The following is an 18,385-nucleotide window of genomic DNA, read 5'->3' as shown; positions in this document are numbered from 1 at the left end:
TTGACACCTTATATCTTTGGAACTAGTGCACCTAGAGACTTCAAATTCAGAATTTCTCTTAATTAGAGTATTGACAATGGAGAGAAAATATTTTAAAATAATTCGGAAGACATGACATTTTCGATTAATGACCGCCCGAAATCCTATAGTGCGCTGGTTTGTGGTTTGAAATACCACATGGCGTGTCTGGGAGACTGACGAAAATTTTTTGACAATCTAGAAAATACCAAGGAAACATTTATTTTGGTTAAAATTAATTTAGTTTGAAATGTATAACTTAGCTTTAGTGTACATGAGACTACCAGTTAAGCTAGTTCTATCGAAATCTGAGAGATATGGAATTCTATCATATGCTACAAAGTTGGTTGGAAGGCTTGATATACTATCTTGAAGTTATTTTGGAATTTGCTGACTTAGTAGTCGTAACGGAATTACCCGTTGGATGAGATATCCAACATTCATGAAGCTCAAAAAACGATGCCAGCATTCACAAAGTCATAAGTTTGGAGTTATTGGCTAATAGTACTGGTTAACATAAGTCTAAAATTTAGGAATAAACTTATGCTATCCCATTTAAGTATGATATCTCTGCGAAATTTTAGATAAATATCATATCCTAGGCCAGATGTTCCCAAACTACTTGTACATGCGACCCACCTAGCAGAATCACATATTGCTTGCGACCCTCCCACATTGGCTTTTAGAATTTGGATAAAAAAAATAATTTGCGTTAGATTGTACAAACCATTATGAATTGCTTCATATCCCATCATTATATTACTTTGAATGGATTGGCAATGATTTGGAACTCGAACGGATTTGGATTAGATTTTGGTTGGATTTGATTGGAATGGATTTGAATTGGATATGGATTGGTTGGATTAGATTTTGGTTAGATTTGGATTGATTTGATTTAGATCTGGATTATAATTGCATTTGATTGGATTTGGATTTGGAACGGATTTAGATTGGATTTGGATCGGATTTGGATTAGATTTTGATTGCAGTGAATTTGGAATGGATGTGGAACGGATTAGGATTGAATGTGGAATAATAGATTTGGATTGGATTTGGATAGGATATGGATTAGATTTTAATTGGATTTGTATTTGATTGGAATGGATTTGAATTGGATATGGATTGGATTTGAACTAGATTTGAATTGGATTTGATTTAGATTTGGATTAGAATTGCATTTGATTTGATTTGGATTTGGAACGGATTAAGATTGGATTAGGATTTGATGTTGATTGGCATTACTGGATTGAATGTGGCTTGGATTTTTATTGGAATTGGATTGAATTTGGATTGGATTTGAATTGTTTGGATTTCATTGTATTTGACAAAATCTCAAAATTTATTGTTCTTCATTCACTGCATAGATCCAAATCTAATGGCTGTGATAGATCTGTGGGACAAAATAAGGACAAAATAATGATTCAAGATTCGTCTTTCGCAACCCATCATTGATCAGCCCACGACCTCCCTGGGAGTCGCGGCCCACAGTTTGGGAACACATGTTCTAAGCGGTTGTTAGCAAGTTCAACATCGATATATTGAAGGTCAGCTTGCTGGTATTACTATATATGAAGCTGATAGTTGAATTTAATGGACGGTATAAGATATTTAGATTATTGCTATAATATAAAATGTTTTTTTGAGATCAATTACCAATTTAGTTTAACATTTTAATGACACAACCTATTCACTTGCATTTTGTTGTTCTGCGAATGAAAACCACGATGATCATACAAGTTTATTTTAGAGTTCAGTTTTCCAAGGAAATCATCGGATTTTCAAAAGCAATATGTTCATCTTCGTCTCACGCAAATAACTTTAAAAAAAAATCAATGCGTTCTATGCTAGAGGATTTTTTTTGCCTTTTTTTAATGAGAGAAGAAGGGAAATGTGGGGTTTGAGTATATTACCATCAGCGTATGATTGTACATTAACACTTCAGCGTGTCGATCAGTGCCCAGCAAGCCATGACTCGCCCTCTGGTTAATCTACGGAACCCGACAGCTTCAACTAAACGAGAAGATTCGTTCATCATCCCTCTACCTTTGAGCATTGAACGTGGCTTGTTTTCCCGAACCATTTTTTGATTGCAATCGTATGCTGTTTGGGAAGGGTAGGTGTATAAACGTCAGGATATGGAAAAACAGCACAATTTTTTTTTTTTTGCTCTTAGCACCAAGGTTCACTGGCACATTGACTCGAAACTAGCTGCTCCAGCTCTATCCAATATCAATATGTTCAACAACATCAAAGGTTTACATATCTTCGAGTGAGACTAGTGGGAGTGATCATTTATCATCTTCAGTTAGCAGTCTAGTTATTCATTTTCCGGTATCCAGTGCCCGACAGTGCAGTTATGCTTTCCAAGGGCGTTTAATAAATGAAACTCACTTGAACGGCGAAGCATCAGCATCTCCTTAATTCAAAACATTTATTTATTTAACACAGTTTAAATACAATTTCAAGACGAATACGTTCCATTTTATTTACTCCGCATAGCCTTTAATTGTGCACACGTATTGCGCTTTTGAACTTAGTGTTTTGTACTACTAGAATCATTTTGAATCTTTTGTTTCAATCTTCGACTCAAGAGTAATTAAAGGAAAGAGCGTGTTCGTTGTCTACACCTTTCTTACAAACTTTTTCTTGCATCAATCAATAATGTTACATATTGTACATAGTTTCTGTTGGACGGCTTCAACTCCGGTATTCTGAAATTCTTTCCTACATTGTGTGTTAACTGAACTGCCGCTAACCGCAAGTCAGACTTATCTGTATATGGATGCCATATCCAGATAAGTCTGACTTGCGGTTAGCGGCAGTGAACTCTTTAACGTTAAATGGACTGGATGAAAAACTCAGATTTGTAAAGCTGGAAGTTTGTTAAGGATGCATTTGACGCTAAAACTATAGTTTTGAGAAAAAAAATTTTGAAAAAAAAACCTCAATTCGTCGAGCTGAGTCGATTGGGTCTCCGAGCCTTCTATCAAAAGTTTGGTTTTGGAGTGATTATATAGCCTTTACGTATACTTAGTATACGATAAAGGCAAAAATGCAACTTTTGATGTGTAAATATGCTCAATATCATGTGTAAAAACTATTATTATTTTTCTGTTAAAATGACGTTGTTTTTCAAAAGTTGATTTCTCCGATTGGGACAAACCAAAAAACTTTTTGCATGGCATTAGAAAGAGCAATTCATATTCTTTATTATGTCAAAAAATTTGATATGTGTTATTTTTCCCTCAGTTTTATCAAATTGGCTAATGTCATGTTTTTTTTTTCAAATAAATTGATATAACTCAGCAACGGAAAAAGGTACAGACGATATTCTTCTAAAAAACATGCGTCTTTAAATGTCCCAAAAGTCTTCGAAAGGTGACATTCGTGAAAAACTAAAAATTGATAAATCTACAGAAAATGTTTTTAGCAAAATTTATTGGAATAAGCTGCGCTACAACTTTGCAGAATATTGTAAATTTGTTATGTGATGGGCCACCCTATTCCTTAATAGCACCATGATGATGGACTTACTATTCCGATCAACTTTGTAGAACAACATTTTCTTCTAGAAAATATAGTTTTGGCGTAAAATGTTTTTTTTTCGCGTAAAACTGTATCCTGGACCATAGATAGAGCAAAAGGTCAAATGGGGTTGAGAATGGGTCACTGTTCCAACCACTTTAGAATGCTAGTAGAAAAGATTGAATGTATCTGCGAACAAGAAAACTTGTTTATAAAAGACCTTTTTTAAATATACTACATTACCAATATGGTCCACTCTGGCTCAAGCATTAGACTGGAACCCAGCGGGACATCGCAGCAGAGGCAGACCCAGAGGCTCATGGCTGCGAAGCCTCAATAAAGAAATAAAAGAAGTCGACCGAAATCTAACCTGGCAACAGGTTAAAGCGATAGCCGGGCATCGCTCAGGATGGAGATCTTTCAAGTCGGCCCTTTGCACCACCGGAGGTGTACAGGATCCATAAGTAAGTAAGTAAGTCCACTCTGGCTGATTTCGAGAGACATCACAGAAGCTCCGCGATTTTACAAAAAGTAAGCAATGTAGCAAAAAGACATTCCGAGGGGTGTTTGAAAGTATGTCGCAATATGCATTAAAACATGTAGAAATAAAAAGCTAGAAATCATCCTAGGACCCTATTTTAATTTCTGATTTTAAAGGAAAAGTTTTGAAAAATGTAACTAAATGTTAGAAATTATTAATTCAGTGTAATTTTTGTAACTATCGCACCTTTTGGCTATCGCAGGGTGACCACTTAACTTCCATTTTAAAATTCCCGCATATTTCCCGACTTTTTCCCGATATTTTTTGAAAAATTCCCGATATAATTTTGAAGATTTAAAATAAAATTTCTATTCTAATAAAAAAAATCGTGGGTGATTATATTTTATTCTAAAAGTGCTTTTGATTGAATTTATTTAGTTTAATTGTCTAAGTCGATTCTTTGACTAATTTAAGGTAATTTTTTAAAACCTCCAACTATTTTAAAAATCGATAGTTCTAGACCAACATTTGAAAAAGAACAGCCATATCTTATTCTTTGCAGTTCTTTATCTATGAATGTAGACCAGGAACCGGGGAGATTAAATGTTAGCTGTTACGCCCTTTTCAAGTGTTGGTCTATAGTAAACTTCAAATATATTGAAGAATCCGTTGAGAGAATCTTTGCGTCTGCCAATATTTTGACATCCATCTTCTTCAACACCTTCAAACTTCAGAGATAAGCCAGCCTAAGGCTGCAAATCCTTTTTTATCTTTATTATACAGATTCATTTCTTAAACTGCTGCAAATCATTTTAATAAAAATAATAATAAAAATAATTTTCATGTTCTTCATTGCTTGTTACCTATCTCTAATTTTTTCTTCAATCTATTTTCAGTTCTTGAGACTTATTTTACCTTGACCAGTGATGTATTATTGATATGAATATTTCTACTAAATTGCTTTGCTACACATCCTGATCTTATTATGGCATCATATTTTATTATTTATGCCAGTCCTTCCTTCATCCTTAAACTGGTTTACGATCAAACACTGTCCATCAGTCTAAAGCACTTCTCCTGTACAGCGTTACCATGTGACAAAATTAAGATATTAACAACGAATGCCCAGAGATTCTTAAGATGTGTGGAATTGAACATAATTGGATATATTGGACTACTGTCGACAAGTCTCCAGACAAAACTCGAGTCGCTTTCAAGAGAATATCAATCAAGCATCATCTTCAGGAACCCACAAGCTGCAACGAAATGCTAATTAGCTTTTTCATGAACTCTCGGAGATATCCTTGGTCTTAGAAACCTGCTGAAGCGTAGGTGGGAGAGGCTTTCTATCATCACTAACGAAAAGAGCTCTAGACTCGATATTAGAGAATTCTGGTTTATCATTTGAATTATACAATTGACTAAGCCGAATACATCAAACAATTTCAAACGGTCAGTGGAAAAACATATGCATTTAAAACAGTTATTTTTTCATGTTTTACACTAGAATAGTTATCCATGATTTAATGAAAAGAACAACTGATGACTTTTTCCCGATTTTTTGTATAATTTCAAGAAATTCCCAACTTTTTCCCGCATTTCCCGCATGGACTTTCAATTCCCGCATATTTCCCGCATTTCCCGATTTCCCGACTAACTGGCCACCCTGCTATCGTTTTCAAGCGTTAGTTGCCTTTTGTAACGCAAGATGGTGTGTTTGTGCTGTCTGTTGCCTACACGGTAGGTACAGTACACCAAAAAATACACCCATTTTCTCACAAAAATGCATCTCCCCATTTTAATGGGGAATAATATCAACAATAACAGATTACCCATTAATGAGTAAAGTCATCTAACCGTGTAATATATGGAGGTTAACGAAGTAAACTATATTGTTAATATAGTTTATTTGTCTTTTTGAACGATTTTGTTATTCGACCTCCAGACTGTCGGTAAGAGCGATGATCCATTCTCGCCCCCTAGACCCATTGTCACTCACGATGACGGTATACTAATTAGGTATGTTAGGGATTTTCTATGCTTTCGTTCAACCCCTCTTCCAGCCCAGTAAGATTTTTTTTTCATATTTGTTCCCTTTAGGATATGTTCCCTTTAGAATACACTAAAACAAGACTAAATGGCCCTGCATTTAGCAGCTTTGGTTGTCTTAGAGCATATGCGTGCTATATAATGTTGGTTCGATTCCCTTACCTCGCGTTCACGGGAATTTCTGTGTAATGACAAGGGTGTCGTGTAATGTCCTGTCCATTATCCAATCTGTACGACCTTTGGTCGAAGGTGCTATTTTATGAAAATGAAGAGATCCAAAATTAACACAATGTTTCATTCATTCAACAAAACCACTAACATATGTGCAATCAATCAATTAAAATGCAAATAAGCAATTCCAATAAGTCTCTCGTATTCGATATAAATCATTCTGAAACAGTGTTACAAATTTTATACAAGTTATTTTTTAAACTTTACATAATTTAAATCAAATAAAAACTCGCCATTACCTTGAGGTCTTCATTTTCGCATCCAATCAAAATATCTGACAATCCGCGAGGTTTCCCACTCGGGATGACGGCTCGACCCCTAAAGCAGGAAGCGGCAACAGCAATACGTTATTCCTGTCACCACACTCTCCACCTTTTCTATCACTGATCTGCTCACACCAGACTCCGATATCGCGCAAATATGTGCAGCTTTTCCACAAAATATTACCCACTCGGTGCGCAAAACATTTTAACAATCGAGTTCCCCACTGCTTCGCTTCAGTTCCACTCCGAACGAAGGGACACTCAATTTCCTGCTCCCCAGAGTGGCGGTTCCGGCTGATTACGGATTTAATTCTTTTTTATTGTTTGAAAACTGCTGTTCCTATGTATGCCGATTTTTTTTTTGCAGCACCGCAACAATTATCACATTTTCACATTCACGCCTCCATTGCACTGGGGACACACCAAATAGCACCTCGGATGGATGCAGGGAACCATTCGCTCGTGTGGGTCCAATGCTGATTTCCTGGGAACTGGTGAACAATGGGAGAAGTGCTGGAAAATACAGAAATGAAATAAACTACATTTAATTCCTTCCATTCGTTATTAAATATTGTGCTGGCATTGGTTTGGTTTTCAACTACAGCAAAAAGTTTATGAAATGTAACAAAAAGTATGCTGGCAAAAACATGTTACTATATCAATATTTGGGGGAAGGGTTGTACAATGACTGTGTCCACGAAGGCAATGCGATAGCATACGTTTTGATTTAGAGGAGAAATGGAATTGGGTTGTCTTCTGATTTGAAAATTAAAGAATCGAAACGAAATTTTTACTTTTTTCCGAGCAATTTTGTTTTATCAAGTTACTACTCCTAACCGGCGATTGTTAGATTTTCTAATAATTCTATATATGAATCTACTGACACCTGTGAAACCTGTAAGATTCTTATACAAATCTTGTATGAGACCTTACAATTTTGCAATCTTTTCTTACAATATTTGTTTGTGAGCTTACAATTTTTGTATAAGAATTTAACAATTTCGCATATGTCCAGTTCTTATACAGGTTTTGGTAGATTCTTCTTCTTCAATGGCTCTACATTCCAACTGGAACTTGGCCTGCTTTTCAACTTAGTATTCTATTAGCATTTCCTCAGTTATTAATTGAAAGCATTTCTATGCCCGCCATTGCATGAGTGTGTATCTTGTGTGGCAAGTACAATGGATACACTATGCCCAGGAAGTCGAGAATGTTTCCAACCCAAAAACATCCTAGACCGGACCGAGAATCGAACTCGACATCTCCGGAATCTAAAGATGCTTCTTACAAAAAGTGTGACATAGGGCGAGGGGGGTTGAAGATGATCATGTTTTGCGTTACGTAGTTAATGGATCTCTCCTAATGCAATTGAAATGTACAAAGTTCAAGCTTTACTAATAGCACGCAACTCACATATGTAGGAAGATAGATTGAATGAAAGATATATCGATACATAGATTCAATTCGATGTGCACACTGTGATCGGCTTTTGAGCATGGTAGGGGGTAGTACACTACACATATTAGGTGAGCATTTTTTCTGGGTTTTATGACCTGAAAAAAATGTGAGATAAGGGGGGAGTTATTTTACATTTTTTTTCATACACATGATTTTTTATTTATATGGTGGGTAAGAAAATGATGGACCCCCCTCCCTTCATAAGTGCTTACGTAATATGTGTACCTAGCTGCACCGCACTAAAGGGCCTCCCCATTGAAACAAGGAAACGCAAGTCGCTAGGTTTCGCAGGTTGCGACAGGATGATCTACGATGAATTACATCCCCGCAACTTCGACCTTCGAGGCGCTGCAGGAGAATGGACAGAACACAAAGTGTGGAAAAGCGGGCATCGAGCGGCTCAGGTAGGATGGGAGGAAATGTATAGACCGGTCATAGGACCGGATAGTCTGCACACCGTATCGAATGACAACGGCCAACGATGCATAAGCTTCGCAGCCTCCCGCGGAATGGTAGTCCGAAGCACCTTTCCCCGCAAATATATCCACATAGCCACATGTAGATCACCTAACCAAGAAACGGAAAACCAAATCGTCCACGTTCTAATCAACGATAAATTCTTCTCCGACATCACGAACGTCCGCACTTACCGCAGTGCGAATATTAAATCCGACCACTACCTCGTTGCAGTATGCCTGAGCTCAAAACTCCCGACGGTGTACAACACGCGTCGAAGTCGGACGCCGCGGCTTAACATTGGGCGGTTACAAGACGGTAGACTAGCCCAAAGATACGAGCAGCAGCTGGAATTGGCACTCCCAACGGAAGAGCAGCTAGGCGCAGCGTCTCTTGAAGATGGCTGGAGAGATATTCGATCCGCCATTGGTAGCACCGCAACCGCTGAACTTGGCACGGTGCCCCCGGATCAGAGAAACGACTGGAATGACGGCGAATGTGAGCAGTTAGTGGAAGAGAAGAATGCAGCATGGGCGAGATTGCTGCAGCACCGCACGAGAGCGAACGAGGCACGATATAAACGGGCGTGGAACAGACAAAACTAGATTTTTCGGAGAAAAAGCGCCAGCAGAAAGATCGAGACCGGGAAAAGACGGAGCAACTGTGCCGCGCTAATAACACACGAAAGATCTATGAAAAGTTGAACCGTTCACGTAAGGGCCACGTGCCACAGCCTGATATGTGTAAGGACATAAACGAGAAACTTCTTACGAACGAGCGGGAGGTGATCCAAAGGTGGCGGCAGCACTACCAAGAACACCTGAATGACGATGTGGCAGACGGAGATGGCGGTATGGTGATGGACCTGGGAGAACGCGCGCAGGACATAATTTCACCGGCACCGGGTCTCCAGGAAACTTTGGAGGAGATTGGCCGGCTGAAGAACAACAAAGCCCCTGGGGTTGACCAACTACCAGGAGAGCTATTTAAACACTGGATAGAGCGCTGCACTGGCTCATTACCAAGATTTGGGAGGAGGAAGTTTTGCCGCAGGAGTGGATGGAAGGTGTCGTGTGTCCCATCTACAAAAAGGGCGATAAGCTGGAGTGTAGAAACTACCGCGCAATCGCATTGCTGAACGCCGCCTTCAAGGTACTCTCTCAAATTTTATGCCGTCGACTAGCACCAATTGCTAGGGAGTTCGTGGGGCAGTACCAGGCGGGTTTTATGGGCGAACGCTCCACCACGGACCAGGTGTTCGCCATTCGCCAAGTACTGCAGAAATGCCGCGAATACAACGTGCCCACACATCATCTATTCATCGACTTCAAAGCCGCATATGAGACAATCGATCGGGACCAGCTATGGCAGCTAATGCACGAACACGGATTTCCGGATAAACTGACACGGTTGATCAAAGCGACGATGGATCGGGTGATGTGCGTAGTTCGAGTTTCAGAGGCATTCTCGAGTCCCTTCGAAACCTGCAGAGGGTTACGGCAAGGTGATGGTCTTTCGTGTCTGCTATTCAACATCGCTTTGGAAGGGGTAATACGAAGAGCAGGGATTAACACGAGTGGTACAATTTTCAATAAGTCCGTCCAGCTATTTGGCTTCGCCGACGACATAGATATTATGGCACGTAACTTTGAGAAGATGGAGGAAGCCTACATCAGACTGAAGAGGGAAGCCAAGCGGATCGGACTTGTCATCAACACGTCGAAGACGAAGTACATGATAGGAAGAGGTTCAAGAGAAGACAATGTGAGCCACCCACCGCGAGTTTGCATCGGTGGTGACGAAATCGAGGTGGTAGAAGAATTTGTGTACTTGGGCTCACTGGTGACTGCCGAAAATAATACCAGCAGAGAAATTCGAAGACGCATAGTGGCTGGAAATCGTACATACTTTGGACTCCGCAAGACGCTCCGATCGAATAGAGTTCGCCGTCGTACCAAACTGACAATCTACAAAACGCTCATTAGGCCGGTAGTCCTCTACGGACACGAGACCTGGACGATGCTCGTGGAGGACCAACGCGCACTCGGAGTTTTCGAAAGGAAAGTGCTGCGTACCATCTATGGTGGGGTGCAGATGGCGGACGGTACGTGGAGGAGGCGAATGAACCACGAGTTGCATCAGCTGTTGGGAGAACCATCCATCGTTCACACCGCGAAAATCGGACGACTGCGGTGGCCCGCACACATAGCCAGAATGTCGGACAATAACCCGGTGAAAATGGTTCTCGTCAACGATCCGACGGGTACAAGAAGGCGAGGTGCGCAGCGGGCAAGGTGGATCGATCAGGTGGAAGATGACTTGCGGACCCTCCGTAGACTGCGTGGTTGGCGACGTGTAGCCATGAACCGAGCCGAATGGAGAAGACTCTTATATACCGCACAGGCCACTTCGGCCTTAGTCTGAATAAATAAATAAATGAGCTGAGGTAGGAGTGGCACCAACCTAGGGTCTCTTACGGCTTGATAGACAAATGGATGATTACCATACTTATTAGGAACCAACTGGTTCGCGAGATGCTAACTCGGGATACCCCCTGCATGGTATCTGATTCAGTCTTGTTGGTGGTCTAGCGGCTCAGGTAAGAGAGTGTTGGGACACATGTGGTGCCAGTGTGTCGTGTGCACAAGTGGTACATGGGAAACACATGGATAGTTGAGGCGCACGTGCACGTGCATTGAGCAATCTTTCCAGTGATGGGAAATGTCAAAAAAATGTCATGGCATTGCTATTACTAATTTCTTAGTAACTTTTTTCAAAATGAATTTACAGTTCGGACTTTTTGATTAACATGTAGTACTTAAAGGATCCTAGAACATTGCCGAACAGATCGTTATTCTAATTACAAAGTATGAGCCATGAGAGCGAAATTTAAAAAATGTCATGGAATGTCATGACATTAATGTCATTTGAAACTAATTCGGCTCTCACACCGCCAATATCATATTTAGAGAAATTACCTGTTAGAAAAAGTTTTAAGGTCCTTTGAGGGCTACATGTTTATAGGGAAAAGATAATTGTACATGACTTGTGAAAAAAGTTATTAGCAAATTAGTCCCATGACATCGAAATAACATTTTCTTTACTACAATTGGCACAAATATCAATTTGACTTCAATAATACATTTGAAATCAGAAATCCGTTTTTCTTGCAATTTCCCATTTTTCCGACCACCCCCGGATAAAAATTTACAGTAACTTGTATGACATAACCTATTGAAATACAATAGATTGTGTGGCAAACAATACAAACTATTGTATGCTTATTGTAAAATGTTCTCGGTTGTAAAATATCTTTATTGTACGTACAATAAAATAACAATATATTTAAATGTTTCCGATATATTCTATTATATTTTTATTGTTCGCTTATGTTTAGTATTAGCATTCAAGAACTAAACATATTTTAAAAGTATTCGGTTTGGATGATCTGGAAATCCGTCTAATGTTATTGAATTAATATAATTTTGGAATATTTCATGGATTTATTATATTGATGAAATAACAATTGAGAACAATAAAATTACAATAGCTTTGTTTGTTAAATAAATAAAAAAGTTATTCCGATTCTCAAGTATATATTTTCATATTGCAGGTCTTGTTGCAGGTCTAGAAATGTTTTGCAATAAAAATTTGATTTCAAAAAAATGAAAGGGAACAAAAACTTTTGCTTATCATTTTACTCGGAGAATGGCTGGATTCATTTGAGCGTGTACAGTTTGTTTATAATTAGTGAAGAGATGAAAATAATGAAACTGTATGGTGCAGGTCTTTTTCATTGCAGTTTCTGCTGCTGGGAAAGCGGTAAATCACTATGGCTTCTGTACCGCGGTGAGTATCTAAAGTGTTGAAGCGTTAGAGCATCATTACTGGGCGCGAGTATTTTGATCACCCTCACTGTACTGTCATTTTAGTTTAGTCACTCTTTTTCGCATCGGTCACTATTTTCGGTATTTTCGGTTATCATTTTGGTGACTGCATTCCGTATCGGTGACGTTCGACGTTTGATAGTTTATCAAATAGTAGCGCTGTTATTTGGTCAATTTGGTCACCTGTCAGCTGCGCTACTGTTTTAGCAGCGCGTTTAGTAGCGACCGGTAAAGTGTCAAGTAATGATACTGCGCTGACAAACGGTTTATACTCACCACCGGTAATCGTAATCTTATATTGCGCATAAGCCCCAAAATTTTATTCCCACCTTTGGGTTTCCGCGCCGAGCACTCAGCGCCGGACTCGGCGACAAGGAGATAGTGGTCAAGTTGGTACTCCTGATTTTTTGACAACTGATGTTAATTGGTTGTGTGAGTGCACCGGTGTCAAAAAATAGAGCTTTTAGCTGAAAATGTAATTGTCAAATACACATTTTGACAGCAATATAGATGTATGAGTGAATAAAATGTGCAAATGCTCTATCGCGGAAGCAGTCGCTGAAGACAAGTATCAATGGTTTCAGTGACGAAACGAAAAGTTTCAATGCAAAAGCAATACTACAAAAGTTCAATGTACATAATGAACGCAGTGGTTCATCCCGAACAAAAAATAAATGAAAATTTTATCATCATAATACCTTATGACATGAAGCTTATGATAAATAAAATACTGCTGCTTGCTGGTCACTGATTGAAGATCGTTCAGTGGCTACCATTGGCCAATCTCACCAACGGGATATAATAAGAACTGATGCAGGTATTTTTTTCTTTTCTTCTCGACGTTCTCTTTTATAATTTACATTTTCCACAGGTTTATATCTATATGTATTGTCTATTCGGAACAAAGTTAGTACGCTTTTTAAACCGATGTTGAATTTTTCTCCAGATACAGGCAACCAACTTAACTTTGGAAGTAGTGCGCTGGATTCGTCTAAAGATATGCTAACAACCGGAGGAAAATAAAAAATTGTAAAAGAATTATTTGTATTGTATTTTTATTGTTATATTGAATGTATTCTAAATCCTGTTGTATTTCTATTGTAAAACAATAGAAACAGTAATTGAAAACATTTAAAACACAATGTTTTCTATTGTTTTGTCGCTCGAAATCATCCCATTGAAGAACCGTAAAATCAATTGTTTTGCTCCGAATTTTGTATGGAAAATTTTCGATTTTTTTATTGTAAAGATACATAACAACCCCCCTTTTTAATTGTAAAAGTCCCATTTACCATTCATTTTATCGTGGAAAACCATTATTTCTCATGTGATTTTATTGTCAAAATTCCATTATATTCAATGGTAAAACTTATGTTTTAAATGGTGTTGTAACAATAAAATTTATGATATTTTAATGATATTTTTTATCCGGGCAGTCATTCGAAAGGTGTGTATTTCAATTGACAGAACAGAATAATCTCAATTAAAGAGAAGCACTACCTAATCAATTGAGACGGCATGGTAAACGAAAGTATTGCCCCTGACTAACTAGATTTACTATTCGGTGTTCAAATGAATGAGATGAAACTGGAAACAGCACTCCCATATATCCATCCCCACACTACCTGTGAAAGGCCTCCTCTGGTGTCTGGTTGCAGATTTCCTTTACCTTCGTTAAAAAAAGTTCTCCTATATGCAAAATTTTAGGGCCATCAAAAGATTCAAAAATAAATCTACCTTCTATTTCTAAACAAACGAAATTTTTTTCATACATTCCTGAACAAATTTTTTTTTTCGTATTTTTTGCCAGAATACGTATTTTTGGACGAGGATTCAAATATATAAAAATCTTATTTTGGCCAAAAATGTTACATATGCAGGTTCTCAAACAAACGGTTCACTTATTCTTGCACGTCAAAAAAGACCAGAAATGTCGAAAAAGTCTTTTCTATTTTTTTTAATTTAAATTAGGCGGATATAATTATTTAAAAACAATTCAAGCTCTCTCTGGTATAAGGGCAAATGTCGCAAGAGAGAATTCTCTTCGTCGACTTCCCCTCTTTTAAATACAAGTGACAAGCAGAGGATTTCTTTTCAGATTATCACCTCAGCATGTAAGTTCTCATTTTTTCCTATCGTTCTGAGGTGATAAACCACAAAGAAATCCGTTGCTTGTCACTTTTATCAAAAAGAGGAGAAGTCGTCGAAGAGAATTCTCTCTTGCGACATTCGCCCTTATTCCAGATAGAGATTGAATTATGCATTCAACACCGCACCCACCCACCCCTAAAAAAAATTTGGGAATTTTTGAAGATTTGACGTTCTTAAGCAAATTCGAAGAGTTTTTTTTAATTATTTTATTATCCCCCCCTTGCTCCTTTCGACTTCTGAGTCAGAAAAAAAATCTTACGCGATCAGAATGAACGATCCCTGAAAAAATCTAATATAGATTCTTTATTTTAGGACATAATTAGGGTAAAATGAGCTTGATATCTCTACTGTTAGCATTGTCTGGCGAATGAAAACATCTCCATTCGAATCTTCAGAGAGTCTTACTTGGGAAAATGTATAGGTTGTCAAATTCGTCCGAGCTGAGAGAGTGCATTGTACTGTTTCTAGCTTGGAATTGAACTTACCTCAATGGACATCCAATGGACGATCAGTGTCCAAGTAAAAAAATCGTGTAATTAAAAAAAAAGAATTGGAGCAACCGAGACATGCTATAGAAATATTGACGTAACTGACGCCTTCCTTCGTTGTGGCTCTTGATTCCATTAGAAATTATGTTCCGCACACGTCAGAAACACCCACTGTCAACTGTTCCGGTTCCGCCTCGCAACCGCTAGTTGTGTCGTCGTCGTTTGGGTCGCAAAATTAATGACATTTTTCACACTCCTCTGCACCGCAATGCTCGGTCGGACGGCATTCCAGTCAGTCGTCAGTTTTTCCAACCTTTTTCACACGCTCACTGATTGCCACTGACCAAACTCGCGGTAAGTTCATTTAAATATATTTTTTGTCAAATTCTCTCACTTCACCCACTTAGTATCGCTAACGAGGGGAAATAAAAGTTTTCGCAGATTTTTCTCAGAAAAATGCAGGCGCACTGCGAAAAACGAGTTTTTAACTTTTTTACAGTCATTCTCCAGCCACTGCAGTGTGAAATGGTGGCCATTCAAGAATCGCCGAAAAAGCCAATATCTATCGGTGCATAGCAAATTTTCCTACATATTAACATATTTCACTAGGCTAATGGCCCTGCTCTTCGGTGAATTGGAATGGAGACGCTGCATGCTGATATAAACAGTTCTTGGTGAATGGAGAAGCACTCCGATGACACACCCTTGGGTGCTCTAGTTTAAAACCGTACTTTATTGGTGCAGAGTTCAGAGAGTATCACTGCAACTGAAAGCTTCTGTTCACCACCAGTGAGAAACCATTTTTTTTCTAGTTGAATAATCTAAATCGTACATGAATAAAAAGATATGGCCAGACACGCAAAGCCCAATATTGATTCCAAATTTCATCTCGGGGAGACTTAATTATAGCTCTACAAAGATCGTTTGGTTTTAGATGAAAGCCAATTTGGTCCATTATTTCCAAAATTGCCCAATGCCCAATCTATAAGAAAAGGCACAAGCTAGAGTGTGCCAATTACAGAGGGATCACCCTTCTGAACTCGGCGTACAAAATACTGTCGCGTATCCTGTTTAACAGACTGAGACCGCTTGAGGAGTCCTTTGTCGGCGAATACCAGGCAGGTTTTCGTGAGGGCCGATCAACGATGGATCAGATGTTTAGCCTGCGGATGATCCTTGATAAATTATGGGCAGACTCACCAACTGTTTATTGATTTCAAAGCACCGTACGATTCAGTAAAAAGAAATGTGCTGTGGCAGATAATGTCCGAACATGGTTTTCCGGCGAAACTTTTTAGACTGATACGCGCAAAGTTGGATGGCTCGAAATCAAGTATTCAGATTGCAGACGAAGTGTCAACCTCGTTTGTGATCTTAGACGCATTGGAGCTGGGTGATGCACTTTCGAATTTATTGTTCAACATTGCACTCGAATGCGCTATTAGGAGATCTGGCGTGCAGAGGAACGACACTATCATCACACGGTCGCATATGCTCCTGGGTTTTGCGGACGACATCGACCTTATTGGAATCGATCGCAAAGCAGTAGTTTAGGCTTTTGTTCCACTGAAGAGGGAGACGGCGAGGATAGGCTTAACCATTAACTCTACCAAGACAAAGTACATGGTGGTAGGTAGAGATAGAAGAAGACCTAGTGGTGTTGGTGCTGTGGTAGTGCTTGATGGGGATGTGTTTGAAGTTGTTGAACAATTTGTTTACCTTGTAACGCTTGTGACATGTGGCAATGACGTTTCCAGTGAAGTGATAGACGTATTGCTGCTGCGAATAGGGCCTTTTATAGATAACGTAACCAGCTTAGGTCCCACAACATGCAGACGGAAATGAAATTTGCTTTATACAGAACTCTGATTCTACCAGTGGCCCTTTATGGACATGAAGCATGGACGTTAAAAGAGGCGGACCGGAGAGCTTCCGGGGTTTTCGAGCGAAAAATGCTGCGTACAATACTCGGGAAAATATTGTGAATCGTATAAAATACGGCAGACTTCAGTGGGCTAGTCACTTAGTGCGAATGTCGGAAGAAAGAATAGCGAAAACAATATTCAACAGAGAACCAGATAGGGGTCGGCGACTTCGTTGAAGGCCACGAACACGCTGGCTGCACGCGGTGGAATCGGACTTGGGGACCCTGAACGCCAGGCCTAGGTGTATCGACGCTGTAGCCAACCAGGTATCAAGGTAGGCATAAGCACAGCACATGTTTCGAAATAGAAAAATTGATATGAAATTTGCGAAAAAGAATCCACGTGTCTTGGAGGGACTCGAGCCCTCAACCTCCAATTCTCGAAATAGGCGTGACACCCGAGCAAAGCTTGAAAGCAGATCAATAACTAATTTTGTTGTTGTGAAATCGCCTAATATTGATGACTCAGGATTATATCCTTTGGGTCATTTTAACGGTTAAAATGTATAGCAGACAAATATTACTGTGACAACAAATTGAAAACTATTTCTACTGCCGATGAGAGCAAATCGAAAACAGATTTTGTTATTGGTTTTGGATAACGGAATAAGTAATCAATTTGATTTCAGTTCATTTATATTTATTATTTATTTATTCAGACTAAGGCCGAAGTGGCCTGTGCGGTATATAAGAGTCTTCTCCATTCGGCTCGGTTCATGGCTACACGTCACCAACCACGCAGTCTACGGAGGGTCCGCAAGTAACCTTCCATCTGATCGATCCACCTTGCCCGCTGCGCACCTTGCCTTATTGTGCCCGTCGGATCGTTGTCGAGAACCATTTTCACCGGTTACTGTCCGACGTGTCCGATGTCGTCCGATTTTCGCGGTGTGAACGATAGATGGTTCTCCCAGCAGCTCATGCAACTCGTGGTTCATTCGCCTCCTCCACGTACCGTCCGCCATCTGCACCCCACCATAGATGGTACGCAGCACTTTCTTTCGAAAACTCCAAGTGCGCGTTGGTCCTCCACGAGCATCGTCCAGGTCTGTGTCCGTAGAGGACTACCGGTCTAATGAGCGTTTTGTAGAATGTCAGTTTGGTACGGCGGCGAACTCTATTCGATCGGAGCGTCTTGCGGAGTCCAAAGTACGTACGATTTCCAGCACTATGCGTCTCCGAATTACTCTGCTAGTATCATTTTCGGCAGTCACCAGTGAGCCCAAGTAGACAAATTCTTCTACCACCTCGATTTCGTCACCACCGATACAAACTCGCGGTGGGTGGCTCACATTGTCTTCTCTTGAACCTCTTCCTATCATGTACTTCGTCTTCGACGTGTTGATGACTAGTCCGATCCGCTTGGGTTCCCTCTTCAGTCTGATGTAGGCTTCCTCCATCTTCTCAAAGTTACGTGCCATAATATCTATGTCGTCGGCGAATCCAAATAGCTG

General features: G+C 39.5%; 1 protein-coding gene across 1 annotated transcript in view; it reads right to left on the bottom strand.

The window, feature by feature from the left end:
* Nucleotides 1–18,385, bottom strand: part of LOC134212481 (A disintegrin and metalloproteinase with thrombospondin motifs 7) — a 655,262-nt gene that overhangs the window by 606,248 nt on the left and 30,629 nt on the right. Inside the window, exon 2 of the mRNA XM_062690387.1 lies at nt 6,544–7,080. Coding sequence (XP_062546371.1) covers nt 6,544–6,557 — 14 coding nt within the window. The 5' untranslated portion in view covers nt 6,558–7,080. The remainder of the gene's footprint in view (nt 1–6,543; nt 7,081–18,385) is intronic.

This window comes from Armigeres subalbatus, chromosome 2, assembly GCF_024139115.2.
Source record: "Armigeres subalbatus isolate Guangzhou_Male chromosome 2, GZ_Asu_2, whole genome shotgun sequence".
Taxonomy (NCBI): domain Eukaryota; kingdom Metazoa; phylum Arthropoda; class Insecta; order Diptera; family Culicidae; genus Armigeres; species Armigeres subalbatus.
The sequence above is the reverse complement of the archived record's forward strand: the minus strand, read 5'-3'. Positions and strand labels throughout refer to the sequence as shown.